The sequence below is a fragment of the Malus domestica genome, chromosome 02 (assembly GCF_042453785.1).
Source record: "Malus domestica chromosome 02, GDT2T_hap1".
NCBI lineage: Eukaryota > Viridiplantae > Streptophyta > Magnoliopsida > Rosales > Rosaceae > Malus > Malus domestica.
The window spans coordinates 5,780,570-5,805,520 of NC_091662.1; the positions used below are offsets into that span (position 1 = coordinate 5,780,570).

At 36.1% G+C, this 24,951-nt stretch overlaps 3 protein-coding genes and 1 pseudogene across 4 annotated transcripts; 2 read left to right on the forward strand and 2 right to left on the reverse strand.

Annotated features, from left to right (window-relative positions):
• Positions 1–2,628: 2,628 nt before the first annotated feature.
• On the forward strand, positions 2,629–4,788 carry LOC103450193 (transcription factor KUA1-like). The gene is made up of 3 exons (XM_008389508.4): positions 2,629–3,405; positions 3,811–4,007; positions 4,139–4,788. Exons 1-3 carry the CDS (start codon positions 3,018–3,020, stop codon positions 4,517–4,519), a joined length of 966 nt encoding a protein of 321 aa, XP_008387730.1. The 5' UTR covers positions 2,629–3,017; the 3' UTR covers positions 4,520–4,788.
• Positions 4,789–10,264: 5,476 nt separating this feature from the next.
• LOC103450183 (K(+) efflux antiporter 4-like) lies at positions 10,265–15,901 on the reverse strand (annotated as a pseudogene).
• A 1,298-nt stretch (positions 15,902–17,199) lies between these two features.
• On the reverse strand, positions 17,200–19,191 carry LOC103450172 (uncharacterized). The gene is made up of 2 exons (XM_029088450.2): positions 18,675–19,191; positions 17,200–18,594 (listed from the first exon to the last, which is right to left on the reverse strand). The coding sequence occupies exons 1-2, from the start codon at positions 18,890–18,892 to the stop codon at positions 17,322–17,324; spliced, it is 1,491 nt and encodes a 496-aa protein (XP_028944283.1). The 5' UTR covers positions 18,893–19,191; the 3' UTR covers positions 17,200–17,321.
• Positions 19,192–21,252: 2,061 nt separating this feature from the next.
• On the forward strand, positions 21,253–24,723 carry LOC103450164 (tetraspanin-2-like). 2 transcript variants are annotated; one of them, XM_008389481.4, is made up of 2 exons: positions 21,253–22,281; positions 24,255–24,723. In XM_008389481.4, exons 1-2 carry the CDS (start codon positions 21,784–21,786, stop codon positions 24,564–24,566), a joined length of 810 nt encoding a protein of 269 aa, XP_008387703.2. In that variant the 5' UTR covers positions 21,253–21,783; the 3' UTR covers positions 24,567–24,723. The 2 variants fall into 2 exon arrangements, 1 of the variants encoding a protein (XP_008387703.2); XR_011576422.1 differs by lacking the exon at positions 21,253–22,281 and adding an exon at positions 23,629–24,052 and having other exon boundaries at positions 24,255–24,394.
• Positions 24,724–24,951: the final 228 nt, after the last annotated feature.

Consider the following 24,951-nt stretch of genomic DNA (forward strand, 5'->3'; position numbering starts at 1 on the left):
CTATAAAATGGAGTTTTGAGGAATTTATTTGTGAAAAGCACCAATCAAATCACTATTTAATAACATAATAATGTGATAAAACAACACCACATTTTAATACATTGAAGTGTCAATTTATTTGGGTCCTCTTGCAATGATGCAGACAAATTGAGATTTGGCAGAAACGTTAATAATTCAAAAAAAAAAATCACTATAATAAAATTAAAAGGGAGACATTGAGAGGCCTCGCGATCATAGTTAATTGATCAAACAATGATTAACAAAATGGAATATATGAGATTAGAAAAAGCAAGTTTCAAGAGATTATAAATATGGTTACTGATCTATATCATCATTTTTCTTACACAATTTTTTACACACATTTCTGTAGTATCTACTTTGTATGTATTTAAATGATCCGAATTGTCTATATTTTAGAACATCATTTATAGATCATCTTTGTAAAAGATGAGACAAATCCAAAATCATGAAGACATTCATTTGTAGTGAATGGATGAATGAATTATACAGTTTTACAAAAAAACCCTAAATTCTTAAACCAACGGTCATATGTTTCATATTTGAGTGATTTTTTGCAGACACAATCTTTGAAGGAATATCTAAAAGATAAACGGTTCAGATCTTTGAAATATATTACGAAATGCACCCCATAAAAATGTGTCAAAAGTTGTGTAAAAACAAGATTAGAAAACTTCCCCAATGACCATTATCCTCTTGTTTCATAAGAGGGAAGATTCCTTTCTACAAACAATGCCAAATACATAAAAATATTAAAATAGTATGAATAAATATTGGAACTTGGAAGCGTTTCATGGTATAGACATAGAAAGGACTAAACAATTCTCAACTTGGCCGCCTCCTCATACATTGGAATATATATTTTTCTCCAACTAGCTTAATTAAAAATCTGAATAATAACCTTAAGACAAAAGTAGTTGGGGTGAGATATATGTCTATCTAATATTTAATTAAATTGTATATACTAAATGATCTCATTGAGTCCCTAACTAGATTTGAAGTACTCGAAATAGTTTACCAATATAGGAAATGGAATATACTATTTCCTTAAATCAAAACTAAGGATTCTAATCTATATATTCTAATCGACAGTTATGGTACCTAAGCTAAAGTCATTAGCCACTAATTATTGATTAATTATATATACACAAATAAATGGGGCAGATCTATGGCATGACTTTTTTACGCAATTTTTTATATACGTTTTTGTGGGACACACTCCGTAATGTAGTTTAACGATTCAAATCGTCTATCTTTTATAACATCATTCATAGATCATCCTTGCAAAAAATTAGACAAATCCAAAACCATTAAGACATTCATTTGTAGTGAAGAAAATGAACGAATACGGTTCTATAAAGAAACTAAACACTTAATCCAACGGTTACGGTCATATGATTTTAGATTGAATAATTTTGATAGACATGACCTTTGGGGAAGACCTAAAAGATAAATAGTTCGGATCATTGAAATACATTACGAAGTATACTTCACAAAAACATGTGTAAAAAATTGTCTAAAAAAATGGTGTCACTAATACGAAATGTAAACTGTAGTATTGTAGTGTTCTTTATCTTAGATTCAAGGATAAAGAGAGAGTTAGGTAAGACTTGATAGCTTAGATGATTTAGATATATAAATTTAGATTGATCATATAGATTTGTGGTGATTTGGATTGCTTTGGAGTTTGAAATCAGATTATTGTGATTGTGATCATAATCAAATCATTAATTTGTAGTTCAATCTTTTTGAACATTTTGGTCCAATAATCTGAATGGTTGAATCAAGAGGGCATGATATTTTGGTTTCTTCTTCCCTAAGATATTGGTATTAGTCTCTTAATGCGTAACATTTAAGCATGTATATAGTTGTTGACTTATCACAAAGAACCTAACATCCTCAATTTTTGGTGGAACTAACTATGAAGTTACTGAAATGTATATTATATGAATTGAAAGGATGAATGATATTGTCTCTGTGTTTTTTCCCTGTTCGATCTCTTTGACTGTATGGAATGTTGTTTCTCTATGAGTTAATTTCCTAATAAACTGCAACATGGGCTGATCAACATATAAACTTTCGAAGGGGGTTTCCTTTTCTGTGATATTTCTCATCAACCTACTTCCAAGATATTGTTAATTTCCTAAGCCAATTATAGTATCTTCCTAACTCGTAGCAAATTAATCATTTACACAATAATACATATAAATGAATATAGTTTGGATATTTCAAGTTCGACTACTTTTGTCTTATTAACAAAGAAATAGAAACATAATATTTTCACACATCATTTTTAATTTTTGACCGTCGAATCAAATCAATTAAAGAATATCAAAAAGAGATAAATTTACATAAGATATGTGGGAAATAAAAAATGTGTGTGGATAGCACGACCCTCAAAAAACTCATCATGCATTACTCCTCTAAAGTGGATTTCCTCTCTTATGTCTTCACATACTTGTATGAAATGATTTTTCTAAAGTGCTAATAAGAGCTATATCTATGATTTATTTGCCTAATTAAAAATGAAAAAAGAAGAAGCTATAGTGTTATAGTAGCTATTGTACGTAGGATATTCCTAAAAGCTCCAGAAGACCAAAGTTCCTGTGTAAGATAAGATTTATATATTCCTCTTCTATATATATGAAGTGATAAAAAGAGAGAGAGAAAGAGAGGTAATACAACTAGTTTTAACTTATTTTGATTAGAACCCAAGTTGGAAATATCCAAACAATAAACAATGTCCATCCAATCATCTTCTCTTGGTGTGCATACATATTCATAAACACCTCCCCCACCCCCCACCCCCCCTCAACCTCCATCATCGTTTATACCACCAAATACCTTACTCATTCGTCCTCTCTCTCTCTCTCTCTCTCTCTCTCTCTCTCTCTCTCTCTCTCTCTCTCTGAATTTAGTTGGATTTGTGGTGGTGTCGGCTGTAATATATTTTGAGAATTAAGTTGCTAGAAGCACGTAATATTATTGTCCGGCTGAAGATGGGCAGAAAGTGCTCACATTGTGGAAACATAGGCCACAACTCTAGGACCTGCGCAAATTTCAGAGGCACTACTAGTAGTACTAGTTTTGTTGGATTTAGGCTCTTTGGTGTCCAACTTCATCATGATCATGATCATCATATCATGATGTCTTCATCTAACATGAACAATAATTCTGCTAATTATCATGTTTCCATGCCCATGAAGAAAAGTTTCAGCATGGATTGCTTGCCCACGACGACGTCGTCAGCCTCTTCATCTTCCCCATCTAATTCTTCATTGTCTCCTTCAAGGCTTTCCATGGATGAAAATATTTGTGCATCAGATAAAGCCTCCATCGGCTATCTCTCTGACGGTCTCATATGCCGAGCCCAAGAAAGGAAGAAGGGTCAGTTCCAGATTAATGACTTAATATATTACTATTGCTTTGTTAATTTTTTTAAATAACAAAATCTTCAATATTATGCGAGTTCAACTTGTGTTCTTGAGCATGCATCATATTTATGATTGTTGTTTTCCAATCTGTTGTTTCAAGACCGAGAAGAACTTATCTGTAACTGAGATGTCAGAATAGTGGTATTTCAAGTCAATTGAGCCTGGCTATGTCATTCATGGCAATGCTTGATTCGCATAGAATACCACCATAACACCACCAGAGTAGTTTGTAGGAGTTTTCTTTTCACATTTCCTGAAAATTAATCACCAATTTATTGTTTGCTTAGGGAAACTGAGTTTTAGGCACCCTACTATATATTTTCTCTCATGCATATTCATTATTCATGTATGTTATCAGGAGTTCCATGGACGGAAGAGGAGCACCGGACGTTCCTAATCGGACTCGAGAAGTTAGGAAAGGGTGACTGGAGAGGTATCTCTAGGAATTATGTGACCACAAGAACCCCTACTCAAGTTGCGAGTCATGCTCAGAAGTATTTTCTCAGGCAAGCAAGCCTGACCAAAAAGAAGCGACGTTCTAGCCTCTTTGATATGGTGCGTACTTAACTAAACCTTCTCCTCTCTCTGTCTTTAACAAATTAAGGAGTTGTCTGATGTAATCATTTCAGTTGGTTCAGACTGAATTGAATTTTTATGTTAATATTGTTTTAATCATGTCATGACAGTTTGGAAGCAGCAACAATATAAATATGGAAACTGATGATCCAATTCCCACTCAACGTGACAATATTATTCGTAATAACATGGCCATTGATTCCAGCACAGTGCCTCTGCTTGAACATAGCATTGCAGCGAAAAATCTAAACTTAGATCACAGTCAAAAACCTCACAGCAGTAGTACTACTACTCGGCAGCTTCCGGTTTGGATTTACGAGTTGACCGATTCCCAGATGAAACCGAATTCATCTTCGAGTAAAGCGTCAGTAGTACCGGATCTAGAGCTCACGCTTGCTGCACCAACTAGTCCTAATGTAGAACAAAAAAATAAATCATCCCCAAGCCCAGCAGGTCCCCTCCTTAATCTTGGAACAATTAGTGTCACATAAAAAAGGAGATGGACTGGGGCTACAATATTTACAGAAATGAACGTGACTTTGACGTTAACCCAGGCAGCTGAAGAAGGATCTCAAGGAACAATATATATTATTCATGGCTACTTTTACTGAATTTATAATTAGTATGTATTGATTATTAATTAACGTTATTTTCTTTAATTCCTTTTTTTTCCCTTTCTCTTGATGAATAAAACGGGGATGTATCCATGCATGACAATATATTTATAAAAGCACTTTACTTTTTTTTTGTTTTGAACAAACGATATTATCTACATTAAGGGGGCCTCACAATGAGCTAGCAATAATGTAGTTCAAACTCGCTTTTGACGAAAATTGAACCTAAGACATCTCACTTATAAGTGAAGAGGAATATCACTAGACCGTATTATTTATCAAAGTATATTACATCTATATTTATCTCTATATTTATCTCTATGGATGATTGCATGAATCAATCAAAATATATTACACCCCTTGTTAATTTTTGTCTTTTGATTTGCTTTTAATTCAATTGATCCGACGGCTACAAATTAATAGGGTGTGTTTGAAGTAAAAATGATGTGTGGATAGCACACCCCTTAATTAAATTGGATGTAACTTAACCATTTATGGGTTTTTTCACTAGGTTTAGATTAATCCAGGGCCTAATTAAGTATTGATGAGCAAATTTAAATAACAAACGATTGCAAGATTGATCTTTCTACCAGAGGTGATCAGTGATCTCGTCCACTAATTATTAGCAATATTTGATTTCTTTATGCCAATTTGGCTGGGTAATTATAGTAATATTAATGCACAAAAGCAGATGCACAAACATAACCTGCACAAATGATTGGTGACAAAAAAGTGTGCACAACAGAAGTTATATCAACTGAACAAATACATTTTCTTAATGGTATACGTCAAAACATTTTTTCGCAAGTTCCCCCAATTTTTTGTCCATGATACGTACCATTGAGTGACGAAATGAACGATTAAATTTTGCATTTAGAAATCTAATGATCTTTATAAGCATTAGGTCTTGCATAAAATTCATACCACTGAGTCATACGTATTATAGCCGAATGTTCTACAGGCTCGTTTGAAAGTGTTTTTCAAATGGCTGAAAGTGTTTTTGATGAAAATGCTTTTGGAATCAATCCTTAGTAAAATGACAAGTAAATTATGGAAAAAAGACTTTATTGCTTCATGCAAGAAGTACGTAACTAATGTTTCTTGTAAGAAACACGTAACTAGTGATTCTTGTAGGAAACACTTTAAATGTTTTTGAAACTCAAATTTTTTTTCTTTACAAACGTTTTTAGTCATTTCAGAAGAATCTCCAAACAAGCCCTAAAGCTCTTACAATGTGTTTTGAAAGAGAAAGAAATTAATACATGCATGGCTACGAAAAAATATTAGGGTTTTCGGAACGTTATAATTGTTCTTTTCTTTCCGGGTAAAAGAGAACTAGCTAGTTAAACAGCAGTTGAGAATCTGCCCTCCAATTTTGTCAAAAAATAGGAACCACATACTTTTCAACGGCAAGCTTTACTTGTACACGTAGCATAGACAAGCAACGGATGCATTATTTTGTCCTAGCCAAGGGTAGGGTGGGGGACTACTAGTGTACCACCGCACCAGAATACTGAAATAGTATAAAATTTGAGTCAATTGGGACAATTTATAATAAATATCCTGAACAATTGGCTGAGATGAGTGTACTGTTATCGTACGTGGTAGCTCATAATATAATATTATAATGTGACATGGAGATAAAACTCACAAATAAAATTATAGAATTAGAACTGACCGTCATGATGGTGGTGTATTCGTGCCACAAGTCTCACTAGACTCTTACAATATTCTGCAAATTCCATGTAATCTCATCCTTACCATTAATGTACTGGCTGCTCCATCACAAAAAGGTTCTTCACTATTAATCAAGTCAATGTAATATAAATTAATGAGGAAACTGAAATTCAACCCTAATATTATGTGAAATAAATATACACTGTATGCTAGGAAACAGAAAGCAAACTTCTGAAATCTGGAAAACCATGGCCTCAAAAGTTTTGACATCACAAAACTTTGGAGTAGGATTATCTCCCATTTTTTTTTCTCTTCCCTTCCCCATCTCCTATTTAAACGATTACGATTAAGCTACATCAACATCTTTTATTAATTTTTTATAAAAAGAGAAAGACAAATTAAAGAATGTGAAATGAGGGGAAGGAAATGGATGAAAAAAGGAGGGTAGAGAATCCTAATCCCAAAATGAGCTTTCCCAACACCCCAAGACTTCTATGTGAAGGTTTGAATTTTTCAAAAGTCTTACTTTAGCCTAGTAAGCACTTCAATTCCTCGACCAAATAAGAATATTTCTCCAAATTGATCTCTTGTTTTATTATTTTCTGATGGGGGTCCAAAGTCTTGGATTGTTCTTCTTTCCCTGTCTTGACTGGCATGTTTCACAATCTATATAGATTTTGAGAGACAAAGAAAATCCATTTTCCATATAAAGATTACAAAGACAAACAAGGTTCTTGTTAATTTGTGTGACCACAAAACTTACGTATATATATTTGTATGTATTCTCTTTTTCTTAAAGATAAGGAAGAAAGAAGCTAGTCCACATGCTCAAAAGAAAACCTAGCTACTATATCCTTGCAATGGCTTATCAAAAGTAATGTCATTCCTATTGGCAATCGATTTTGGGTAAAACTTCAACTTCTTTCAATATTCATAACACTCATCACTTAAGCTCGTAGCTACAACATATATAATCACCGGTTTCATTGAAGTTTCTTCCGTATCTTTACATATCAAATGAGTTATATTCATATCATCCCAAGACGCTATATTCATGGTTACACTGAAGATTTTGTCAACTCCCTTGATCAACGTACATGTCTCTATATGTTTTAATCTTTAAATAAATATATGTATACCTAGTTTTTAAGTTTGTAGTCTAGCTTTCTCCTCGACATTCTGTGGGGAACTTTGTTTTGTTTGGTTACTTGCCTATACAGGAAACTGGGCCCTTAATAGGACAACTGAGATAATACCATGTCCTTTGATATCCAGATTTTTCTGTATTAATGTCTATATTTCTCAAGGTATTTTGTCTTGCTTGGTTGAATACAATCTGTCACATTTATAATCTTTTTTAAATTACAGTGACATTTCAACAAACTTCTTTTGTCTTGTTTAATCCCTGTACCTATCTATGTGGTGTCAAATTGTTTGGAGCCTTATTTACACAATCATCAAAAACCCACATATCCACTTTCATGTTCACATGAATCATGTGGAGGATAGGAATTTGTTTCTTGTATCAGACACAACCCTCATTATCTTTTCCATTGTTTTCATATCTATATACACGACACGTCTAATTATGTCAATTTGTTTATTTATTAATCTTGTTTTGAACCCGTGATTAATAAACTAAGGATCCGTTTGATAACCTCATTGTTTTTTAGCTTTTAGTTCTCGCTTTAAGTGCTTCAAATACGAGGAAATTATATAGGATAAAATAAGGGTGAAGAAGATTGATATTGGAAAGAGGGGAAGAAAAGAAGAATAATGAACCGAAACAAAATCTTATAAACAACTTAAAATAGCTTTTGGTTTTTAGTTTTCATTTTGTGTTCTTATCCTTATATATTTTATCGACATCTCTCTCATCATCCAACCTTTTTTTTCATGTATTTCTCCACTTTAACATAAAAATAAAAATTGAAAACGAAATTGTTATTAAAAGGAGCCCTAAGAATATGAGGTATGAAGCCAAGGCGAAGGAAAAAATCTTAACATCACCAAGGGGACAAATAAAGACAGAGAATTCTGTAGAAGCATCATCATATGTTTTGCAAAACTATAGTGTATATATACATATACATGTTTTATAAAGAAAAGCTAAAGTATATATATATGTTAATTATGTGTTGGTGATCATCATCCTCTTAATCAAAATTAATTAAGGCTGGCTTAATAAACTAGTGAACAATCTTTATCAGTAGAACGTGGATTAACCCACTATTTTAGTGAACTGATGGAGAAATTGCCTTGGTTTCTTTGTCTTTAGTCGTTTCATGATTTGTTTTCTTCCCATCCATAGATTGATTAATATGCTACTGCAGCGTTCACACATTACAAAAATAGTAAAGATACGATTTAAACTTACTTTTTTTCTTGATTAGTCATTAATTTCACCTACTTAATATTGTACCAAGTCACGAGGAATACATGGATTCGCGCGCGCGCGCACACACACCACATATAATATAAACATACATATATGAACCGGAAGATGGTGGGAAATGGTTAATTTTTTGCTTTCATATATAAGCTGGTCAACTTAGTCTAGTGCTATGACCTGTTTATTTAAACTATATTTTGTAAACCATATAACGTGATTGTTGATGATTGAATTATTATTTAAGTGTTGATTAACGTATTTAATTTCAACTAGTGACTACATCACATGATTTACAAATATGGTTTAAAAAGTTGATCTACCTAGTAGTACTCGTCAACTTAAAGATCAGAAACCGACAATTATTGGTATCATCTTGATAGTGTCACGTTTCTATTGGTAGTAACAGATATGGGTTAAGCTGTTGGGTTTGTTACATATTAGTTAGTATAAATAAGTAGTTGGTAGAATAAGGATTTGATTTAATGGTTGTTTATCAATAATAAAAGATACTTTACTGTACATTGAGTGAAGTTGAAGAGAGGTTCCTAACAATTGTCAGCCAGGTTACACTTTATCTTTCTCTGTGGTTCTGCCTATTTTCATATTCCCATTTGTTGATGGTTGAAGATTAATACGACGTGAAGGTCGGATGTGTTGAGAAACTCTAGTTTTTTTCCATCTTTTGCTCCAATTTATTTACAAGATTGATTGCTTTACAACTTAAAACTTTAGGATTCCAGAATCGGATTGGTTAACCGCTTCTTTTTTTCTGTTTTAAGTTTCAGATTTTGAACTAAGGACTTCTAAAAACGGTGGTACTGTACATTAAGTAATTAACACTGTCAATTGATGAGATCAAAGTTTTTTTGAGTCAACCAATAGATTTTGTTAGATTAGATATTAGATTAGCCATCGACGGGATTTGAACTCATGCCGTCATGCAATAACTCAACACCTTTCCACCACTATGGTAAGGGGCCACTCACTAAATGAGATCAAAGTTGAATAAGTGAGATTTTCAGATACGACCATCTTTTCAGCTTAAAGGGTGGAAGTTTCAAGTTTTAAGATCTCTTCATGGTATATAACTAACAGTTTTGGTTTCAAATCAAATGAGTAGGAGTAATTAAGCAAGAAAAAACAGAAGTGAAGAGATGGATCCTTTAACTAAAGAAACAAAACTAGTCACGACTTTACGAATGTATTTCACATTTTAAACCCTCACTTTCAGGTTTCAAAGGTTGGAGAGATTTGTGTCTTGCAACTAAGACAGTCTAGTGATGTTTTCCATTCAACAAACGCTTGTCACACGGTGGATTAATGACAAGATAATCTCTCTCCAACTCATTCAACAAACGCTTGTCACGTGGTGAATGGATGATAGGATAATCTCTCTCCAGCCGTTGTGTACTCTTTTACGCATCAATAGAATTTGTCTACCTAAAATGAGAATATGTCTCCAGCCATAGTGTTGAGGAAAATACAAATGATATAGTTTTCACACATTTTCCAATCAAATTAGCGAAAGAAAACACAATCCCAAGAACCCAAAATTAAGAAAAAGAAAACTGTGGTATCATTATAAGAACAAATCCATGATACATTTGAGTTTGGGAACATCACTGATACTAAACTAGGGAAGAAAAATATACAAGAAAAATGGCAAAACAAAACCAAAACCAAAACCAAAAATTATCAACCTCAACGGAGAAGGGGGGAGGAATCGATTTAAATTACAAAATGAACACTATTTCACAAAGAATAGAATTTTCTCGCGCTGGCCATCGGGCGTGCTCTCATTTTCCCGGTCTCAATTGGCATTACGATTCACTCTGGCTATATCATATGATGCATGGAAAGTTTCAATTGAGGAGCTTTACAGTTTAGAAACTTTTCAGTCAGTCGACCCCCTTTGCACCCTTCAATACTAACCCCACCAGGTGAAGGCTGTAAATTGCATTTTCTGGTTCATTGTTCGTTTAATATCATAAATCATGAGATATGTGGAGCATCATAGCAAGACGCTTAGCGCTGTCTGAGCGAAAGCCATCTCCTTTAAATCCATTCTGGGAGGAGAAAATCATATTCAATTTACACTTCCTTCGTGCGGAAGAAATGTAAAGTGGACAGATATTTGCATGGTGAAATTTATCAAGTAAATATTCAAGGGCAGATGATTACCTCGCTCGAGCTATCAGGGGAGAACCACCGCAGCAACACCCCAAGATGGACAACAGCAGGAATTATATTGAAAAGCAATGGCGTAGTGACCTGCACCATTAGATTACAAAAATAAATATTCATTTGAACAGGCCATGCATCTCGAACTGAGATGCAATTAACATTTGAGACGTCTCACATACCAGACTAAGAGCTGTTGTGCCTAGAACCAGTAATAATTTACCCTGCAATAGTGATAACCTTCCTTCAGTTCCAATTTCACCTTTACGCTAAGCTTAAGTTAAATCCCGAGATTAAGTGGTGTCTATAAGGAAGTTAACTTTTATAAAATTTCTTAGGAATGAAATTTATAGGTAAAGCACTCACCTCAACTAGATGAAGATTAGAGGCACGACTTAGAAGAACAAAAGCAAATTCTCCGATTTGCGCAAGAGACATCCCAACCTACGCATATGGGATAAACTAAGGCCCCGCCGTCAATAAAATGCACGAAATAACTATAAAGCTGTGTTAACAGTCTGTTGAAATCTTACAAGAAGGGAAGTCTTGTTATTGTATCAAAATCCCTTGACCACGCTACCAACAACTACAGTTTTTACAATGATTACCAATATAACGGCTGCTAATAAAATATCAACATGATTCCAAAGGAAATGAACATGTATTAACATCCCAATGCTGGCGAGAAAAGGAGCAGCAAAGAAATTGCGAATGGGTTCAACCTGAAAGATAGGGACCGCAAACAAGAGCAGAAATGTAAAATTAGAATATTGAATTGAAATATTATGACAAACTGACGATAAAAATTCAACATTATGTACCAAAACATGATAAATGGACCTCACATCCTATTATTTTAGAACTCAAGCACGGTTAAATTGTTTACTATAATAGTAGAGATCTTATGTAGGACATTTCCTAGAATTATCAATCATGAAGCATGCAAGGGGAACAATTTGTAAAGCCTGTATCAGCTATCCGTACATAATGAATAAAAAAATATCTTACTTGCTCCAGCGCATGCTGACCAAGATCAGTTGTTGATATCATCACTCCAGCCGCAAAGGAACCCAGTTCAAGGCTTAAATACTCAGCTTATCACTACACTGGAATGACAAAGAAAAATGCATATTATATATCCATCCTTCCAGGCAGTCATTAGATAGACGTGTGTAAGCATGAAAGCATGCACTGCAGACCCCCGGGGGAAGACGTTTATGGGGTTAGGTATCAACTAACAAAGATAGTAACCCCAATCCCCTTACGTTCTCTTACTTATGTATATTTACTTGAATGAGTCTGTCCTATAAAACGGAAGATGTAAAAGATAGGAAATGAGACAAACAGAAATTGTTCAGCAAAAACACTCTCTAAAATTAAAGCATCAGAGTGCATTCAATTGAAGATATATCAATACCTGAGAAGATAGGCTTATCATAAGCTTCAGGAACAATGGTACACAAGTACGTGCTAATATGGACAAGGTGGCCAAAAACATAATCAAAATCACCAGCCTGTGATAATGAACTGGTATGTAAAAAGAGACACGAGGCAGTAAAAGAAACTCGAAAGTAAAATCCAGTTCACATTTTCCTGTGAACAAGAGATTAACTATGCTGTTTCTAACTTTCCACGGCTGAGTAATGGGAACTACAGAAGTGTGTATAAATTCCTTGCTCACAACCAACCCAACCACACTTGTATTAATTAGTTTAACAATCACTTATGACTATTTTATTTGATAAGTAAATAAAATGCTATAACAGGCCAGCAACCAGCCTTTTAAGACTGGTTGCATCCACTCTCCTTTTCCCCCTTCTGTGGTGCTGATAACATGTGTCCAGTTGCGTATCCTTTAGGTGAAAGCCATAAACTAAACATTTGCATGCACTCATATGATAGGATGACTTTGCATAACAGTTGCTTACGATTTAGTCATGGATATTACTCCTTGAAGAATTCCGGAAGCCCCACCCAGAACTGGAAGCAGAGCAAATAGCAAACCAACAGCACAGTCCTAGTAGGTCACACAAGGTGAAATCATAAGCCTGAATTTCACTTAATTGTTTAAATACTAATTGCTAAGTAGCAAAACCTAGCAGTGATAGATTCTGCAAAGTGAGAAATTATATCACATACCTGCAGTACAAGAGAGCCGACCACAACTTGACCATGAAGGGTACTGATACTATTTCTTTCCATCAAGAATTTCAAAACCTGCAGACCAAAAAAAAGGGATGAAATAATACAAAAACTAAGAGGTTGGTACAGGAAGACCAAGATTCAAGTATACAGAAAAACAAATGAGATAGGACTAAAGGAGAGGTAGGCAAGCTTGTTTTCCAGTATCACCCCTTAGGCTATCAACTATTCCATAAAAATTACATATAAAGATTCCTATAGAATGAGAACAAATAAATTCTATGCATACTGTGTATGCAATTGTGAAGTACTAATTTCAGAATAACATGAGCTGAAGACAACCACAACACATTTGCAAGAATTACCAAATTAAAAAGGTCATGAATCCATATATTTTCCCCAAATAAAAACGTAAGTAGGGGATGAGAGAATATAGAGATATCAGGGAAAAGAGAGTCACCACTGCTGTCGAAGACATAGAAGGAAATGCACCAACAGAGACCCCTTCTGAAGGCCTCCCACCGCATAACTGGAAATAGCATGCAGCTTTCCCATTAGAAATCCGTTGAAGACACAGCTTTATGTGGAAAGAAAGAAAGTAGGAACAATCATAATATGCTGTCATTGGATAACACAGTCTAGATACTTTTTTCACATTAAATAAGTAGAAAAAAAAGTTGAGTAAAATGTAAACATACCGAGGCTGTTATTCCACACAAGCACATTAATAGGAAAATTTGCAGTAGACCTCCCAGAACAGCCACTGTTCGAACAACCTGAAGCTGCAAACTTGAAAAGAAGAGAGTATTATCATGGCCTAAATTAATAGACCAACAAAATCCGGAGGGATACTGCAACATTCAATTTACATGCCTACCTTAACAGCTGAGAACTCCAAACCCAACGCAAAAAGAAGAAAGATCACCCCAAATTGAGCCACTGTCTCAACCTACATGCATGTATTTTAATAAAGAAATAGAAGTAATGCATAGAAGATACTTTAAATATCATATGACAACATACTTGCACCATTTCACTGACAAAACTCAAGCCTCCAGGTCCAATGACAGATCCTGCTAGCAAATATCCAGTAATAACCTGTACATAAGATGGTGAGTGGTCACTTTTTCGAGAATACGAGGATCTTAAAGAAAAACAAGTCTTCAAATAGAAACTTATTATAAAAGAATGCAAATAGCTACGATAGAGGACAGACTGGTTGTCCAGCACAGGCAAAGGCAATTCCACCACAAGTTGCAGAAACAATGACAACTACCAGGTCTGAAATCAATCTGAACATATGAAGAGGCTATGTCAGCCAAAATTTTCAGTCACTCATAAATGAAAGGGTAATAATAATAAAAAAGTTAGCTAATCTCAAGTCCAATTGCAGCACAGGATATTTTGACTTGCGATTGGACATAATAAAGATATTGTCCTGATAAAAGAAATTTGAGCATACCAAAAAGTATCAACTTCAACCGCAAGACAATGTATATATTTTCCAATGCAGCAGTATGCGAGCATCATCACCAATTGTTAAGAACATTACAATAATGCACTTTTATCCATTCTAAAATCTATATCTGTTACCTATCTACGTTACAATAGATAAATGCAACGTGAACTAAACAAAATTTTCCAACGACGGATAAAGAAATACCTTTCGATCTATTAATGTAGGCATATCTTCTTCTCCATTCTCATTATGGAAAACATCATGAAACTGAAATGACCTAAAATAAGGCTCACAAAGATGTCAGCAAACTCACTTCAAGTATTCCTATATCCAATTACAACTTCCACAAACTGAAGTTTACATATTTGATCTCCAATCACAAGATAGAAGTAATACTTCTCCTCCTTGCTGTCATTTTTCTTGGACTTGACTCTTGCAACGGTTTCCAGAACTGCCTAATGGACAAACAGTTACAGCTCTCAATCTCGGGCCAACGATTATGCAAGACAATTTTACAATATTTCAATACGAGAAATTTTGGAGTGATAAGACTATAAACATAACATCCAGCATACACATTTCTTTCGTCGATCAATCTAAAGCATCTTCCTTTTTCGTTAGCTCACTCTAAAGCTTGTCAAAGGTATTAACTTTAAAGCGATTATCACAAGCCGGTTTTAGCAATGCCGGTTTCAAACGTTCATAAATCAGCTTCTGGTTGTACAGTACTGATCAATTACATCAAATTACAAGCCGGTTTTTAGCAATGCCGGTTTTTAGGGGCAAGTTCTACCCGCGAGCTCGATCATCTAAACACCACACACAACTTTGAAACCGAAAATGTCAGAGCATGTGAGTGAATGCCTACCTGCTGTTCGGCAACGCTATTATTACAGCCGCTGGCATCCTCTGCTGCAAAACAAGACACACCAATTTACACCAAATTAATATCAACTGCCATTAATTGCTCCAAATTTCCCATCCGAATTAAATTAAATTTTACATTTTTCATACTACCAAACAGACGGTATTAACAATGCATGCAAAAACGAGGAACTGAAACTTGAGAGCCGTTTAAAAAAATACCAAAACGAGGAAATGAAAAGCTTGGGAACTGAAAGAACCTTGGGTCTGCTCGTTCTCGGAGAACTCCCGTTCCAGAGCTCGATCAATCATGTCGACGAAGCTGTCCTCTTCCCCAAGGCGAGACCAGTTCTTCGACCCGGCATTGGTCTTCGCATCGGCCACGGCCACCGAGTTCGACTGAGTCGACTCGGCGGACTCGGTGGGAACAGTAGCGAAAAGACAGGAGAAGAAAAAACAGCCCGAGAACCGTAGGCGATCGTAGCCTCATTGGAGAGGCCGCGGTCCTGAGTGCGCGTAGAGTGACCCCGGCGGTCGGCGCAAGTTAGCAATTGCGACCGTCGTATTCGGTTTGCTGTGAGAGGGAAAAAGTTTCATTTGAGTTTTTGGAGATGGAGGAGGTGATGCTAAAAGTACGAAACTGTCCTCCAAAGCAAAGGTGCGCAGTGTGGAAATCTCTCTCAGGTGTCGAATGTGCGTTGAGAGAGGAGAAGGTAACTAAATCCTACGCGCAGACGTACGCGCGTGAGTGCACCTCCAACGCGCGTGGAAATGCAATATAGGTATGCATCTGCCAGTGGATCGTTAAACGGTGCATTCCGCGCCCCTCGGAAGGCGGCAGCTGTGGGGAAGGAATTGGGTGCGGCGGCGGAGCTGAGGAGCAATGCAGCTCCCAACGGTCAAGTGGTTAGAGTACGGTCGCAGGATGGCGTTATTCGTGCGCGCTTTGGCCCGTCCGCGGCAGCGGGAAACTTTCTTATATTTTGCGGAGTATAAAATTAGATGGTAAGCAAATGTCAAGAATGATTAATGAGGAGGATAATTAATCAATTAATTGACAATTAATTCAAATTATAGAACCTTGTATAGATGATTACAGATTTTCTTAATAAATAAATCGGGAAGCTTTAGCAGTGCCTTTTTTTTTTTATAAATGATAGTTTAATGGGTTAAATTGTTAAATGTTAGAAGGGAGGAAGATCGAATCTGCAACAAGGTGCTTAAGTATTATTACTTTTCGTCACTATGGTCTCGCATGTGCTTTAGCAATGCCTCTTGAACTTGCAGATTTATTTCAATTTACCACTAGAAATTTTAAATTGCTCTAAGCTTAACTAACTTTTTATAATGTGTCAATGTTTTCTAAACATTGGTAGAGTCAATGTGGGGTTATTGGTAGCCCTTACCCTAACATCTTCAAAAACCCCCCATATATCTATTTGTGTTGAATTTGGTCTTTATAAATAGAGAAAGCAAACTAAATTACAACCTCCTCCTCCTATTTCTTTTATTTTCTTATGCCATATATGTCTTCATTTTCTCGATTCTTGTGTGTGACTCTATTGTGCGCACCATGTACTCGATGAAATACCTTAGTTGACAAGCCTTGCCAATGTTCAACATTACTTCACAACATCTTGCATCAATCCTCAACAAGCCTCTATAAATAATAATAGTTGTAGACATATGTTGGCAAAAATTGGCAAGTGTCTACCAAATGCTCGAACAGATGGCCGAATGAAGCTTTTTTGGTTGATAATATGATCCCATTAATTAAAAATCTTAAACGAGCAGCTTAGATAACTTCAGTGAATGAAGACCAATAATTAAAAAGGCTCTCTCTTAGCTAATTAATCAAAAACAGGTTTGAAATAAGATCTGAAGGATGTTCAAAATGTACATTCGCCGAGACTGACAGAGGCTCACAGCAAAAAGCACAGACAAAGATTTACAATTAACAAAAGCTACAATCCAGCCAATTTTCCTAATATTGATCTGGCTAAAAAGGTTTTGTTTTGCTCGACTACTTCAGTCAATGTAAGCTTGTGAGGCTTCAAGAACGGAGAACATTTGTTGACTAAGCATAACAAAAAGTTCCCAAATTTCAGAGAATTCGAAAATATTTCGGCCAATTGCTGAGCCTGGTAAACAATATGATCAACTGAACTCTGTGTTAAATGAACATTATGATTCAAAATGCTTTCGAGCAGGGTAAACAATGATTCTGTCCATACCATTTTATCGGTTATCAGATATCGGTGGCAAGGGAGACAGATGACTCTCCTCTCATCTTTTTCTCCGCACAGGAGCTTCTGACAGAAAGAAGAAGCATGAGCCGGGTGCAAACTTTCCTTGATGATCCTCGCGATCACATCACATATGGGATTATTGATGCCATCCTGTCGAAGAATCAGTGGAAATAAGAGTGTATATTCACAGGCCCTTTGATGGAGTTTGCAGTAATCTACTGTTGCAGTCACTAGCACTCGAGAAGCAGGTTCCTCGAGTACCAACAATTTGGGAAGGATGACCGAGCACAGAACCTGGCTTGCCCAAGCAAGCTCTTCTTCACTTCCGCTTGTTAGATGAGAAAGTAGAATTGAAGCAGTCTCGTCATCAGCTAACCATGGTTCAATCAGACCCAAAATCGTCAAAGAATCTCCTCTTTTGTCTAAGCAAAGTTTGCGAATTTCATTCGCTAAGCCTACAGTTTTAGAAGTTGATTGAAAATCTGCAACCTGTGCTTTCAAACTAACTGCCATCTTTTGAATTTCAGGCTCAAGATGAACACTAATTGGATCATCAATATTCATTTCCTCCAAAACATCATTCATATCCACATCTTCATCCTCTTCAACTTGACTCGACGACCCATCATTGTTTTCAAAATTACCAGTTACTGTCCTCGAATTCAATTCCTCAGGCGATACAGGAAGCCAAGGTAGAACCAACTCACCAAAAGCCCCGGAATCCTTAAGACAACCCGGCAAGGATTCAAATTCATCCTCCTCGAATTCCAAACTCAAGCCACTAATCCACTCATAACTTGAATCGGACATTCCATCGAGCAGATTGCGTGCAGCCCTCTGAACCCAAAAATCAAGCTGCTGACTTCCATCCAACACAGTCCTCGCCAGCCTCGCCAAGTCCCGACCGCAAAACCTCTGACGCTCCAAACCCAGAAACGAAAGAATCCGCGACTGAACCATGTTCGGCAGAGTCTGTATAAACATCACCCTGTTCACCAAACCTCAGAATCAGTCGCCAAACCACATCAAAAGTTATCGAAAAATAAAAATTGGGTTTCGACCCTTCACCTATCTGTGCTTGGAGGCCAAGCCGAAGACGAGGGAAGAGAATCGTCGGCGACGATCGAGTCCAGAGGTTTCATCAGCAACGAGAGGAAGGAGCCGGTGGTGATTGGGGTCGCCGATGACGATGAGGCGCTGAAAGATTGGTTCAGCCACGCAGAAGCTTCGGATTCGGGAGTCGGGGAGGTCAAGAAGATGTCGAAGAGTGGGACCCATTGCTCCATTTCGCCCGCTCCGGCTCTGCAACTATCTGTTGGGTTTTGGGGGTTTTAGGAATCAAAGGGGTTTTGAAAGTTTAATAAGACGCGGGAAACTCAAATGGTCGTTTTACCAAACAGATGATTGCTGTATGAGGATTTAGTTTGTACTTGTTGCCAAACACGGTCTAATTAGAACAATAATTTGAGGCTAGAATAATTTGGATACCGACACCTGGACACGTCATGTGTAACAATTCTTATAAAAACATAAGATTTTTTGTATGATTTCCACTTAAATTCACATCAATTCGATTCATGTTAGAGCTGCTCTAGTATTGAGTTTCTCTCCTTAGTGCTTGAAACTTGCACTTTCTTGTCTAATTAACGAATTTACAGAGTCTAATATCATATTCTACATCATTTTTATAATAAATAGTTAAATTTCAGACCGTTCACTCATATTTCTATACTAAACACATCAACAATTATTTGAAACTACTAATTACTTAATCATAATATAGATAACTAAATAATCTCTATTGATTTATTTTTTGTACCATGAAAATTCTGATCACAACTGCATGGATTAAAATGACTAACATGACACTGATACACAAACATCATAACATTCCATACTAATCATAAAATAACTTGTTTAATTTCTTGCATAAAATTATATTATTAGCAAGAACGCCAAATATATCCGCTTAGTGTCGAGTGATCTTAGGAGGACTTATGCATTATTCCTCAAAATGGAGAGATTTTTAGTGTGCTCAGACACGGAAGTGATACGTCACATGACATTATGCAAGTGAAGGGACACTTGAAAATAAAATTTCTCTTCACTGACATGAAGTGTATCATCTCATGTGTCGAATACGCTGAAAATTTTTCTCCTCAAAATAGCTTTGGTTGGGATGTGATATTTCCAAGGACCAATCAAATATATGCAACGTGGAGGCTTGAGCCTAGGTCACGAGCATGTTGTATTTACCGTGGAGTGAGGACTTTGACGGTTTTTTTGTGTGAGGACTACATAAATTCTCAAAATTATATCTGTTCATCGTACATTGTGTGGGTATAAATTATTATAATTTTTTATTTTAAATTAAGTATAAACACTATCTGACGAAATTTGATCGTAAAAGATAAGATGAACAAATATAATTAAAAAATCTCAAAATTCACAAAAAAAAAATCGGACTAGGATCCTCTCTCTTTTCCGTGCCCGGGAGCTCTGTCGTCTTAAATTGAGTGCGGTTGGGGCGTGTTTGAAATCGCGCTAAATGCGCTTTTGCTTTGCAGATAGCCGAGAATCGTGGTTCACTTTTCTCAAGTAATTTCAACGGCATGGAGTAAAGTTGGACACTTTAGAAATTCTTAGATGGATACGTATCACGGCGAAAGATGTATTCAAGTTCATGATAAGTCGTCCTACTCATTTAATCAAATTTATTAATTATTTCATCATCAAGCAAACTTCAAGTTATTTTCATGAATAATTACCTAAAGCGAGTTTATACTGAGAATAATGTTTCTCTTTTTATTTCTTGATTACTTGAAACATAAGTTTAAAAACTAATAAACGATACGTTTAAAGTTTGGATAGCGAAACAATTAACATTGGAGATTGAGATGACCTATTACGTGATCTTTGTTTTCTAAATACCAATGTCATCCTAGAGCGTTTATTTTCGAGAGCAATTTCAGTTACATGGTCATTTCTACTCTATCTTCTATATGGCATGGTATTAAATCCATTATTTATATTTTGCTTTAGGGGTGATTCGGAATGGTTCTAATACTTCTCTTCGATTGATAAGTGGTTGGATACGCGTATTGTGAATGTCATTGGTGCTACTGCGCTTGCTCCTTCTCTATCTCACATTAAGGTCTTAGACATTACTCGAATAGGAAAATGAGTTGTTCCATTTATTTTTTTTCTTCTACTTCTCCAAAGTTAGCCAAAGAGATTTTAAAGATGTCTTCTAGAAAGGATGAGGAAAATGACATATTAGTTTGGGAAGCTTGCATTTGAAGGTTTTTTTTGTTTTCTGATGGCTATTGAATCGTTCGTCGTCGATTTCCTGTTAAAAGTTTGGCTTACATTATTTGGTGTCGTTTTATTATACTTTGCCACTATATTCTAGTTTGGAGGATTTTTTTTCAATAAGCTCCCAACAGATGATCAACTTCAACGAAGGGGCATTCAATTTTCTAATTTGCCAACTATGTTGCAATAATTCTAATTAAACATTTATTTTTAGTTGTGAATTTGCACAACATGCTTCATTTTGACTCGCTGCTCAATTTGGCACTATTCTTAAAAGGAAAAAGGTTGAGACAACCCATTATAGGTTGAGGTAACATAGTCATCTCATTCATGTAGGAGGATTATGTGTTCAGAGTGCGTATATTTCTTACCTGAACAGAGACCAACAGACATATCATGCATTGCAACGCATTTTTCTTTTCTTTTCATATGGTGACGCATGATTCATTTCAAACATTATCATCTTAGCATCTCTATTTCATATGTCTCTCTCGTAAGTCGATCACTTTGGTATCCCCTTTTTGAGTCGAGTTGTGGTAGTGATTTTGTTTTGTAATTCCTCTTTCTCTAAGCCAGAAATAAAACTCCTTTAGGTGTAAAGCTTAACCAAGATCACAACCCTACTTACTTATACTCCTCCCATTGCACACAGAAAAATAAGTCCCCAACACAAACCCTCCAAATCCCAAAGCATATAAAACCCAATCCGAACCAACACAATTCACACCAAAAACAGAACAAGAAGTAAAGAAACCAACACAAAACCCTTTTCCACCTACTATCCCATCCCACAATCCAATCCAATCCCCTCCCCCACGGTCACCCTTTCTCTTCCTCCTCCAGAGTAGTCCTGTCCCGCACCATGGGAGTGAGCAACAGGATAACCGCAACTCTTAACTTCATAGCCCTCCTCTGCGCCATCCCAATAATGTCTTCCGGCATCTGGCTGGCCTCCAAGCCGGACAACGAGTGCATCCGCTCGTTCCGATGGCCGGTATTCATCCTCGGCGCCCTCATGCTCCTCGTCTGCCTCGCCGGCTTCATTGGCGCCTATTTCAACAAACAGGGTCTTTTGGCTCTCTACCTTTTCTGCATGGCGGCCCTCATAATCCTGCTCCTTGTCCTGCTCATCTTCGCCTTCACCGTCACGAGGCCGGACGGCAGCTACACCGTGCCCGGCAGGGCTTACAGGGAGTACCGGCTTGAAGGGTTTTCCAAGTGGCTGAGGGACTATGTTACTGACTCTTCGACTTGGCAGAAAATAAGGACTTGTTTGGCTGAGTCTGATACTTGCCCTAAGCTTACACAACAGTACATGTCAGCTGATCAGTTCCTCTTTGCTCACATCTCTCCCCTTCAGGCTAGTTTCTATCTCACAGTTTCTTAAAAGATTCTCCTTTTTTGGTTCATTTTTTTCAGAAAGATGGCATTTTTTACTTAATCTTTTGGTTGAATAGCTTGAAATACGGAATTGGAAAGATTAGCTTGAAATACAGAATTGGATCTTCGCCGGATCCTCTCCCTGGAGATGAGGATCAACGCACACAGCCCGTTAATCAAAAGTCGTGCGGTCAAAATTAAATACTTTTTATATTTTTAAAAGTAAAATAATCTTGTTTTACGTGAAAAATATAAAAAAGAAAAAAATTATCACCACACGATTATTGATCAATGGTCCGTATCCAAATCCTTGAAATACAAGTCATTAATGACAATTAAAGAACCAGTTATACATGTTTAGGAGTTAAAAGTGCGGAAAATATTAGGGAGACCAAATTTTAAATCAAATTTGAAAACTAAATGATGTGTCACCAATAAAAAGAATAAACACGTTAATAAACACTTAAGTAATAATTCAATTATCAACATCTACATCATTTGGTTTAAAAATTTGGACTCCTTAGCATTACCCTAAATGTATTTTCTAGCAATCAAAAGCATTTATGACTATGTTGAACTAAAAAACTTAAAAGCGCTTTTTAGGGTCGTAGAAGTGCATTATAGAGAATTTGTCATGTGTTTTAGGAAGCACCTACTAGAGATTTTCAGGAAGAATTTATTTTTAGTAAAAGATTTGCTAGTTATAATAAAAATACTTATATCATAAGTGTTTATGAGTAAAAGTACTTCTTATGAATGCTGTCTCAAACAAGCCCAAATGCCACTAATTGGTTTTTGTTTTAGCATAAAAAATGACATTATCTAAAGATGCATTCCAAACTGTTCTTTAGTTCCTTAATCCTATACTTTCCCAAATGTCACAATCTAAAGCTACTAGAACATGACAGAACAAGATCACTAGAAGTTTAAAAGCCAGAGATTTCCTGAAATTTATATGAGTGCATTTTTTTCCCTAAATATATATATATATATATGTGTATATATATATATATGTATATTACACATATCTTGAAACACAAATCTCAAAATTAAACTTATCTAACGATAATAAATAAAGTAATAAGCATCACTAAAGGTAGTGAGTAAAATTATTTCCAAAAGTAGGACCCATCAATTTTGTCTATAACTTTAGCCCACACTACATTGGAGGTGGATTGTCTGCCCTTCCATCTCAATACTTTTTCCATCCCCTCCTGTTTTGTGTGGTCACGGTTAAGCCACGTCAACATTTTATATTCCTATTACTTTTTGTTTTATTACTTTTATAAAAAAATCAATATAAAATGTTGACGTGACTTAACCTTATCACACAAACAGGGGATGAGACGAGTATGAAAATGGGAGGGCAGACAATCCACCTCCCACTACATTGCCCCCATATCAACCTTTCAATATGGTCCATGAATTAGCTGGGATCCACTCACCATGAAAGCTTCTTTCTGTGAATTATTATAAGAAATCTTGGATGGTAGACTTAATTAAAGTAAACAAAATAGCATAATCAGGGACACATTTTGTAACTTTCTATTGATGGAATCATTGGAGAAGATTAGAAGGAACATCTTGTGGTTGCCAGCGTATTAAACTCACATATTGACAAAATTTGGTGCTGTTTTTGTTTCTAGGGTTCTTCACAAATACGCCCCTATACTATTTTGTACTAAAAACACTTAGACCCCGTTTTAAACTGACCCTTGAACCCAACTGGCATTGCACTCCCGATGACAAGGGTATTTTTTACTGTAGTTTGGTTTCTTCAGTGTTTCTTACTGATATTATCAATTGTTGAGAGACTATGGTTGTTGGATATACAGTCAGGATATCGTAAACCTCCAACAATGTGTGGATACATTAGTTTGATTTTCAAGTGTTTCTCACCAATATTAAATATTGTTGCGGGACTATGCTAATTTTTTGTTGTTGGTTTTACAGTCAGGATGTTGTGAACCTCCAACAATGTGTGGATACAACTATGTGAATCCAACACTGTGGATAAACCCAGTGAACCCAGGAGCTGACCCGGACTGCTTGATATGGAACAATGACCAGAACCTCTTGTGCTACAACTGCAATTCCTGCAGGGCTGGACTTTTGGGAAACCTGAGGAAAGAATGGAGGAGGGTCAATGTCATCCTCATTGTGGCTGTGGTGATCCTCATCTGCGTCTATCTCGTCGCCTGTAGCGCCTTCAAGAACGCCCAAACGGAGGAACTCTTCCGCCGGAACAAGCAGGGTAGGGCTTAACCAGTTTCCAAACACAACAAACCTTCTGTTTGTTTTCAATTTCTTATCTTTTGATGACTTTCGACGAGTCTTTGTTTGTGACTAGTGTAGTCAGTGTACATATTCGTATGTTCTTTTTCTATCTGGACTTTATGGATGGATAGATGATTGACAGGCAGTGAAACTCTAGTAGGAAACTGAGTTTTCAAATACGCACACGATCATTTGGTTTAGCGACACTCAGTTCCATTATATTAGAGGAAGTTCAAAGTTCAAATCAAATATATGACAGTTGATGAGAGAGAAAACCTCAAATATGAGAAAATGAGATTTTTTTTTTTTCAATACTACATAGCATTGAATTACGAGGGTAAGCGTCGATGTAACAGACAAGTTGCTCCTTTAT